The 11,065-nt window shown below is 32.6% G+C and overlaps 2 protein-coding genes across 5 annotated transcripts in view; one reads left to right on the top strand and one right to left on the bottom strand.

Annotated features, from left to right (window-relative positions):
• Nucleotides 1-11,065, top strand: part of ubxn10 (UBX domain protein 10) — a 265,348-nt gene that overhangs the window by 126,235 nt on the left and 128,048 nt on the right. The gene's annotated exons all lie outside the window — the stretch shown is intronic.
• acap3a (ArfGAP with coiled-coil, ankyrin repeat and PH domains 3a) overlaps nt 1-11,065 on the bottom strand; it is a 112,137-nt gene that overhangs the window by 40,600 nt on the left and 60,472 nt on the right. For all 4 annotated transcript variants that reach the window (XM_062052673.1, XM_062052672.1, XM_062052671.1 and 1 more), the window contains exons 5-6: nt 1,035-1,093; nt 786-969 (exon numbers count right to left, since the gene is read on the bottom strand). In XM_062052673.1, coding sequence (XP_061908657.1) covers nt 786-969; nt 1,035-1,093 — 243 coding nt within the window. The remainder of the gene's footprint in view (nt 1-785; nt 970-1,034; nt 1,094-11,065) is intronic.

Raw genomic sequence — 11,065 nt, forward strand, 5'->3', positions numbered from 1 at the left:
ATGCTTAGGGATCAAAAATGGTCCCTTTTAAAAATGCTAGAAATAAGTCATCATTTATTATTATAATTTTTTGTTTGCTTTTAACGCTTTTAACGTCAAAAATACCTTTATTTTTTTTACCGTTTGTTTTATGCCCTTTTTGTCAATTAAAACTTTGTTTTTTTTATGGCAACCGCACAAAATATGCAACAAATCTTTCAAAGTGGAATATTTGAAGTGAAAATTGGAGTCAGTCATTGATAACAACACACATTTTAATTCATTATAAAAAATTAAAAAAAAGAGTTTAAAAATAAAAATCACACTAAAATGCTTAGGGATCAAAGATGGTCCCTTTCAAAAATGCTAGAAATAAGTCATCATTTATTATTATAATTTTTTGTTTGCTTTTAACGCTTTTAACGTCAAAAATACCTTTATTTTTTTTAACCGTTTGTTTTATGCCCTTTTTCCCAATTAAAACTTTTTTTTTTTTTTGGCAACCGCACAGAATATGCAACAAATTTTTCAAAGTGGAATATTTGAAGTGAAAATTGGAGTCAGTCACTGACAACAACATATACTTTGACTCATTATTATTTTTTAAGAAACTTTAAAGAGAAAAAACTGCTTAAATGGCAGCCTTGTGTTATTAAAGTCAACAAGTTCTTCTTGTTACATTTATTTGAGCACATGTTTGCTCTTTTATTCCACTTTTTTGTTTTTTAACAGTACTTTTAGACCGTTACAAAAGGATCTTTGGACACCCCTGACACAGGTGCTACTGTGAAGGTGCACGGTCTGACCTGGAGGACGTAGTCCAAAGCCAGGTGCCTGAAGCACTTGCGGGCCACGCTGAGCGAGCCGGTGGCCTCCTCCACTTCGTGAGGTTTGTTCCTGGGCGCCTGGGCGTTCTTCACCTGGGCGATCTCCAGGTCCTCGCGGACGCGGTCAAAGTGCTTCTTGTTCTCCTTGAACTTGCGCACGTCCCTGAAGGTCACAGGGGGGACATGTTGTGTACTTGGCAAAGAACCGAAGACGGGAGGGCGACTCACTCTTTGATGAAGTGCTGCAGCTGTTGTTTGACCGAACGCTGGGCCTGGTCCAAGAGGACCTGGACCGGAGACAAGGACACAATCAATTACAGATATATTTAGCATTTTACAGTGCATTGATAGTGAATCTTTACACAACACACGATTCGATTCGATTCTTGGGGGTAACGATTCGATTCAAAATCAACACTTTATCAACATTGAATGCAAGTTATATTATTAACTACAATTCTCCATAAAGTACAAACCCCGTTTCCATATGAGTTGGGAAATTGTGTTAGATGTAAATATAAACGGAATACAATGATTTGCAAATCCTTTTCAACCCATATTCAGTTGAATGCGCTACAAAGACAACATATTTGATGTTCAAACTGATAAACATTTTTTTTTGTGCAAATAATCATTAACTTTAGAATTTGATGCCAGCAACACGTGCCAAAGAAGTTGGGAAAGGTCGCAATAAATACTGATAAAGTTGAGGAATGCTCATCAAACACTTATTTGGAACATCCCACAGGTGAACAGGCTAATTGGGAACAGGTGGGTGCCATGATTGGGTATAAATGCAGCTTCCATGAAATGCTCAGTCATTCACAAACAAGGATGGGGCGAGGGTCACCACTTTGTCAACAAATGCCTGAGCAAGTTGTCAAACAGCTTAAAGGCCTACTGAAATGAAATGTTTTTATTTAAACGGGGATAGCAGATCCATTATATGTGTCGTACTTGATCATTTCGCGATATTGCCATATTTTTGCTGAAAGGATTTAGTAGAGAACATCGACGATAAAGTTCGCAACTTTTGGTCGCTGATAAAAAAAGCCTTGCCTGTACCGGAAGTAGCGTGACGTGGCAGGTTGAAAGGCTCCTCACGTTTCCCCATTGTTTACACCAGCAGCGAGAGCGATTCGGACCGAGAAAGCGACAATTACCCCATTAATTTGAGCGAGGATGAAAGATTTGTGGATGAGGAACGTGAGAGTGAAGGACTAGAGTGCAGTGCAGGACATATCTTTTTTCGCTCTGACCGTAACTTAGGTACAAGGGCTCATTGGATTCCACACTTTCTCCTTTTTCTTTTGTGGATCACGGATTTGTATTTTAAACCACCTCGGATACTATATCCTCTTGAAAATGAGAGTCGAGAGCGCGAAATGGACATTCACAGTGACTTTTATCTCCACGACAATACATCGGCGAAGCACTTTAGCTACAGAGCTAACGTGATAGCATCGTGCTTAACTGCAGATAGAAACAAAATAAATAAGCCCCTGACTGGAAGGATAGACAGAAGATCAACTATACTACTATCAGGAGACACCCAACCAAACACTGGACCTGTAACTACGCGGTTAATGCTGTGCCGCCTGTCGAAGCCTAGCAATGCTGTTGCTAACGACGCCATTGAAGCTAACTTAGCTACGGGACCTTGTCAGAGCTATGATAAAAACATTAGCTCTCCACCTACGCCAGCCCTCATCTGCTCATCAACATCCGTGCTCACCTGCGTTCCAGCGATCGACGGCGCGACGAAGGACTTCACCCGATCCTCGATGCGGTTGGCGGCTAGCGTCGGATAGCGCGTCTGCTATCCAAGTCAAAGTCCTCCTGGTTGTGTTGCTGCAGCCAGCCGCTAATACACCGATCCCACCTACAGCTTTCTTCTTTGCAGTCTCCATTGTTCATTAAACAAATTGCAAAAGATTCACCAACACAGATGTCCAGAATACTGTGGAATTTTGCGATGAAAACAGAGCTTTTTGTATTGGATACAATGTGTCCGAATACTTCCGTTTCAACCATCGACGGCACGCGCAATTGTCATGATACATAGACCTTTTCAACCGGAAGTTTCGGGGGAAATTTAAATTTGCACTTTATAAGTTAACCCGGCCGTATTGGCATGTGTTGCAATGTTAAGATTTCATCATTGATATATAAACTACCAGACTGCGTGGTCGGTAGTAGTGGGTTTCAGTAGGCCTTTAAGAACAACATTTCCCAACCAGCTATTGCAAGGAATTTAGGGATTTCACCATCTACGGTCCGTAATATCATCAAAAGGTTCAGAGAATCTGGAGAAATCACTGCACGTAGCATTAAATGCCCAAGACCTTTGATCCCTCAGGATCGAAGGTGATATCAGTGTGTAAAGGATATCACCACATGGGCTCAGGAACACGTCAGTAACTACAGTTCTGTGTGTTTGCACGTGTTGGCAAAGGAGCACACAAAGGAACACACACAGGACAGTTCAGCTTGTCGTTGTTGTTTCGTCTTGTTAATAAAGAGAACGTTGATCCGTCACCTCCTTGTTATGTACGTTTGATATACAATACTGTACATCACTTCATAGTGTGTTCAAACCTTCACTCAAATAAGGACTTTTGTCAAGGCCGGAACCAATTATTCATATTTACTTTGTTTCTGATGGAGAAAATCGCTTCACTATATGAACTTTTCCATTTACGAACAAATTAATTTCACACCCCATGTAATACACCTGCGCGCCAGCAGAGGGCGACAAAGTGTTACTTTCAAAGAGTGAATGGAGGAGCAATGTCGCCATGTCCACTGCAATAATAATGCCGTTTTTTTACCCAGATTTTTTTTTCTTTTATTCAAAGGCAGGAAGGCCCACTAGGAGCACATGCTGCGCGGTTCCTGCGGCGTTCCCGCTAAATAGGTCATGACACGAGGGGGAGGGGAGCAGGCTGTTTGAAACGTGAGCCTGCCAGAGGTCATGAGTTGTCACTGTGTACCTCCATTTCCGCCTCTTCATTCCACCATGTCAACAAAAGTCAGGAGACTCACACCAGAGGTGTCTTAAGTGCGGCCCGCAATCTAAAAATACTATTAAAAAAAACGATAAATTGAAATAAAACAGCAAACAGGTGAAATGTAACGAGAAAAAGCTGCCATGCAGGCTGCTTTTTTTCTTTAAAACTGTCATTGCTAAAAATAATAATAATAATAATGTTGTTATGAATTATTGACCTAATCAAGGCTCCAATTACTTTATTCCACTTCAAATTTTTTTGGGGGAAAATATCGCATATTTTTTGAGTTTGCCATAAAAAAAACGAAGTTTTCCATGACAAAAATGTGCATAAAACAAACAAAAAATCCTAAAAAAAATAATAAAAACGTATAATTGATGAATGGATCTGAAATTGAGCTTGAGATTTAAGCGTTGAAAGTTAAAGAAAATAAAACAACCTATTTTTAACACTTTTATGAGTGGGACTCTTTTGGATACCCAAGCACTTTAGTGGGATTTTTTTTTAAACTTGTCATTGCTTAAAAAAAATAATGAATCAAAATCAATGTTGTTATGAATTATTGACCTAATCAAGGCTCCAATAACTTTATTTCACTTTGAATTTTTTTGGGGGAAAAATATTGCGTATTCTGTGAGTTTGCCACAAAAAAACTACGTTTTCCATTTAAAAAAGGTGCATAAAACAAAGAAAAAACATAAAAAATAATAAAATCTCATAATTAAAGGATAGATCTAAAGTTGATCTCGAGATTTAACCGTTGAAAGTAAAAGAAAAGAAAATAACTTATTTTTAACACTTTTATGAGTGGGACCCTTTTGGATACCCAAGAATTTTAGTGGGATTGTTTTTAACTGTCATTGCTTAAAAAAAAAAAAAGAATCAAAATCAATGTTGTTATGAATTATTGACCTAATCAAGGCTCCAATTACTTTATTCCACTTTGAATTATTTTTGGGGGGAAATATTATTGCATATTTTATGAGTTTGCCATAAAAAAAACAATGTTTACCATGACAAAAAAGTGTATAAAACAAAGAAAAAACATAAAAAAATAATAAAAAACGTATAATTAAAGGATAGATCTAAAGTTGATCTCGAGATTTAAGCGTTGAAAGTATAAGAAAATAAAACAACCTATTTTTAACACTTTTATGAGTGGGACCCTTTTGGATACCCAAGCACTTTAGTGGGATTTTTTTTTAAAGTTGTCATTGCTTTAAAAAAAAAAAAAAGAATCAAAATCAATGTTGTTATGAATTATTGACCTAATCAAAGCTCCAATAACTTTATTTCACTTTGAATTTTTTTGGGGGAAAAATATTGCATATTTTGTGAGTTTGCCACAAAAAAACAAAGTTTTCCATGACAAAAAGGTGCATAAAACAAAGAAAAACATAAAAAATAATACAAACTTGTATTTAAAGGATAGATCTAAAGTTGATATTGAGATTTAAGCATTGAGAGTAATAGAAAATAAAACAACCTATTTTTTAACACTTTTTGAGTGGGACCCTTTTGGATACCCAAGAACTTTAGTGGGATTTTTTTTAAACCTTCATTGCTTAAAAAAAAAAAGAAAATATTAAATAAAAAATGTATGTTGTTATGAAATACTGACCTAATCAAGGCTCCAATTACTTTATTTCACTTTAAATAATTTGTTGGGGGAAAATATTGCATGTTCTGTGAGTTTGCCATAAAAAAACAAAGTTTTCCATGACAAAAAGGTGCATAAAACAAGGAAAAAACATACAAAATAATAAAAACTTATAATTGAAGAATAGATCTAAAGTTGATCTTGAGATTTAAGCGTTGAAAGTGAAAGAAAATAAAACAACCTATTTTTAACACTTTTATGAGTGGGACCCTTTTGGATACCCAAGAACTTTAGGGGGATTTTTTTTAAACTGTCATTGCTTAAAAAAATTATAAATAAATCCAAATCAATGTTGTTATGAATTATTGACCTAATCAAGGCTCCAATAACTATATTTCACTTTGAATTTTTTTCGGGGAAAAATATCGCATATTTTGTGAGTTTGCCATAAAAAAAACAAAGTTTTCCATGACAAAAAGGTGCATAAAACAAGGAAAAACATAAAAAATTATAAAAACTTATAATTAAAGGATAGATCTATTGCTTGAAAAAATAATGAATCAAAATCAATGTTGTTATGAATTATTGACCTAATCAAGGCTCCAATTACTTTATTTTACTTTGAATTATTTTTTTTAGGAAAGATTATTGCATATTTTATGAGTTTGCCATAAAAAAAACAATGTTTTCCATGACAAAAAGGTGCATAAAACAAAGAAAAAACATTTTAAAAAAATACAAAATTATAGTTAAAGGATAGATCTAAAGTTAATCTCGAGATTTAAGCGTTAAAAGTAAAAAAAATATAAAACAACTTATTTTTTAACACTATTATGAGTGGGACCCTTTTGGATACCCAATAACTTTAGTGGGATCTTTTTTTAACTGTCATTGCTTTAAAAAATTATAAATAAATCAAAATCAATATTGTTATGAATTATTGACCTAATCAAGGCTCCAATAACTTTATTTCCCTTTGAATTTTTTCCGGGAAAAATATTGCATATTTTGTGAGTTTGCCACAAAAAAACTAAGTTTTCCATGACAAAAAGGTGAATAAAACAAAGAAAAAAGATAAAAAAATAATAAAATCTTATAATTAAAGGATAGACCTAAAGTTGATCTCGAGATTTACCGGTAAGCGTTGAAAGTTAAAGAAAATAAAACAACCTATTTTTAACACTATTATGACTGAGTGGAACCCTTTTGGATACCCAAGAACTTTAGTGGGATTTTTTTTTAACTGTCATTGCTTAAAGAAAAATAATAAATAAATCAAAATCAATGTTGTTATGAATTATTGACCTAATCAAGGCTCCAATAACTTTATTTTACTTTGAATTTTTTTCGGGGAAAAATATCGCATATTTTGTGAGTTTGCCATAAAAAAAACAAAGTTTTCCATGACGAAAAGAGCATCACAAAACATTTTAAAAAAATAATAAAAAACGACTGAAAAATATGAAGTTGATTTAGAGATTTAAGCGTTGAAAGTAAAAAAACAAAATAAAATAATGTATGACTTATTTTTAACACTTTTATGAGTGGGGCCCTTTTGGGTCCCTGAGAATTTTAGTTTCATCATTGCACAAAAATAACAATGGATCAAAAATCAATGTCGTTATGAATTATTGATGTAATTATTTCACGTCAAGTATTCCACTTGGAAAATATTGAATTTTTTTTTTTAGTTTTTGCCACTAAAACAGGGTTTTTTTTTAAGAAAAAAGGTTTGAAAACAAAAAATATCAAAATGGCCCCCACACAGTGGATGGGTACTGGGATCCGGGATCCGGTACTTTCTTGGCACCGACCTAATCTCGCCAAACTACCTCTAAGCAATATTGCAATTTTCAATTCCAACAAAAAAAATGACTCAAAAAACGCTCCAAAGCAAGGCTCCACTTTACCAAAAATGTGCTAGCTTGATGCTAATATACATCGGCTTTGCGGTTGACATGCTACTGATTAGCATTAGCAACTTAGCATGGCGATTTCAACACATCTAAAAAGATGCATGTTACAAAACAGCTGATTTGTAATGAGTACAATACTTACAGTATTAACACCTTGTAGGGCGCAACAAAAAACACACCATAAACTATACACTACACTCTTGGACTTGCAACTGTCATACTTGCAAATGATAATAACAACCGGAAAGCAGTTGTCATAATCAGCTCATTTTTAAAAGTTGCAATAAAAATGTGATTTTATCATCCAAAACAATTGATATTGTAATGCACACACAAAATTAGCAAAACAAATATTTTATGGCATGTCTGTTTCACAGTAGGGAACCCGCGAACACGCCAAACGTCCCCACTGCGTCAGCGAGGAGGCGGAAGTAAACGCTCGGCCGCAATGGAGGCCCGACGTGACCACGGGGCATTAAAAGGCGACCGCTGGTGACCTTGTGGTGGTTGAGTGGCCGGGGAGAGAGAGAAAATAAACAAGAGTGTGACATCCTGGCTCAGGCAAGCGGATGACAACCTTGTACTGTGTCTGAAATAGAATACTTGTGTCAGTGTATACATACTGTGACTCTATAATGAAGGCAATATTTACCCTAGGGGTCTTTAAAGTCTTCCAGGCAAAGGACCCCCAAATGATGGAGGGAGCCTCTACTAAAATATCCTGTATTTTTTAAAAATTCAAACTGGTCATATAGTACCTTGCTATTGTGCAATATTACGGGTTTCCAAGAATAAAGTGTAACGACGCTAATTGCTAGCTGCCAACGAGAGCACTAATCGCTAACTGTCTGAAATGCTAACATGAATTTTATAATATCATTATAATTTTTTATGCCACTGACATTTAAAAACTATACTACAGTGTGCCGTATCAAGGTTAGTGTGTATTTAAAGACATTTAAAATTGTGGAGAGAATATCAAAAATATATATAATATAATACAAATTAAAAATTTAAAAAAATAATATATATATATGTATATATATATATATATATATATATATATATATATATATATATATATATATATATATATATATATATATATATATATATATATATATATATATATATATATATATATATATATATATATATATAAAAGACTATTCAACTACAAATTTCACCCTTGCGGAACCCGTAGGGATCGTAGACCCCCGGTTCTTCGTCTTCTCTTCCTTATTAATGGTGAATTAAAACCACTAGTGCTAGCCCCTCCCCTTCTGCTGCGTAGCCAAGATGGTAAGTATATATACATATATATGTATATATCCATATATACATATATATATATACATATGGCGAAGTTGGTAGAGTGGCCGTGCCAGCAATCGGAGGGTTGCTGGTTACTGGGGTTCAATCCCCACCTTCTACCATCCTAGTCACGTCCGTTGTGTCCTTGGGCAAGACACTTCACCCTTTGCCTCTGATGGCTGTTGGTTAGCGCCTTGCATGGCAGCTCCCGCCATCAGTGTGTGAATGTGTGTGTGAATGGGTGAATGTGGAAATACTGTCAAAAGCGCTTTGAGTACCTTGAAGGTAGAAAAGCGCTATACAACTATAACCCATTTATCATTTATTTATTTATATACACACACACACACACATATATATATATATATATATATATATATATATATATATATATATATATATATATATATATATATATATATATATATATATATATATATATATATATATATATATATATATATATATATATACATATATATGTATATATACTATATACATATTTATGTATATATAGTATATACATATACTGTATATATATACACATATACATATATATACACATATGCATATATACACATATATATACACACATATACATATATATACACACACACATATACATATATATACACATATGCATATATACACATATATATACACACATATACATATATATACACACACACATATACATATATATATACAAATACATATACATATACACACATATATACACATACATATACATATATACACACATATACATAAACATCCATCCATCCATCCATCCATTTTCTACCGCTTATTCCCTTCGGGGTCGCAGGGGGCGCTGGAGCCTATCTCAGCTACAATCGGGCGGAAGGCGGTGTACACCCTGGACAAGTCGCCACCTCATCATATATATATATATACATATATATACACATATATATATACATATAAATATACATATATAAACATATATACACATATATACATATAAATATACATACATATATATACACACATATATACATATAAATATACATATATAAACATATATACACATATATACATATAAACATACATACATATATATATATACACATATATATACACATATGCATATATAGACATATATATATACACACATATACATACATGTATACACATATACATATATATACACACATATATATATGTATACAAATATGCATATATACACATTTTTACACACACATATACATATATACACACATATACATATACACACATATATACACACACATATACATATGTACACATATATACATAAACATATATATACATATATATACACATATATATATACAGATAAATATACATATATAAACATATATACACATATATACATATAAATATACATATATACACATACATATATATATATACACATATATATACATATATATACACATATATACACATATACATATATATACATATATGCATATATACACATATACATATATATACACACATATACATATACATACAAATATACACATATACATATATATACACACATATACATATATATACAAATACATATACATATACACACATATACGAATATACTGTATATACACATACATATCCATATATACACATATATACATATACACATATATACATACATATATATACATATATACACATATATACATATAAATATACACATATATATACATATATATATATATATACACACATATATATACATATATACACATTTATATACATATATATATATACACCTATATATATATATATATAAAAAATATATACACACATATATATACATATATACACACACATATATATACACACACATATATATACACACACATATATATATATATATTATATATATATATATATATATATATATATATATATACATATATATATATATATATATATATATATATATATATATATATATATATATATATATATATATATATATATATATATATATATATATATATATATATATATATATATATATATATATACATACACATATATATATACATACATATGTCTATACATATATTTTCTATATAGCAGCAGCACAACACAACATGGAAAGAAATATGCTCGGAATCACATATAAAGACAGAAAAACAAATGAATGGGTGAGAAAACAAACGCAAGTCCAAGACATTATGAGAACTATCAAATTCAGTAAGTGGAAGTGGGCTGGACATATCAGTAGAACAGATAATAGATGGACTTCCCTAATGACATCATGGAGACCCATGGATGGGAGCAGAAATAGAGGAAGACAAAGAGTGAGATGGCGAGATGACAAATATTGGGGAACAGTGCAGTGGCAGGGAGCAGCTAGAGATCGTTCACTATGGCAGAAACATGCTGAGGCTTTCGTCCAGC

This window comes from Entelurus aequoreus, linkage group LG07, assembly GCF_033978785.1.
Source record: "Entelurus aequoreus isolate RoL-2023_Sb linkage group LG07, RoL_Eaeq_v1.1, whole genome shotgun sequence".
Taxonomy (NCBI): domain Eukaryota; kingdom Metazoa; phylum Chordata; class Actinopteri; order Syngnathiformes; family Syngnathidae; genus Entelurus; species Entelurus aequoreus.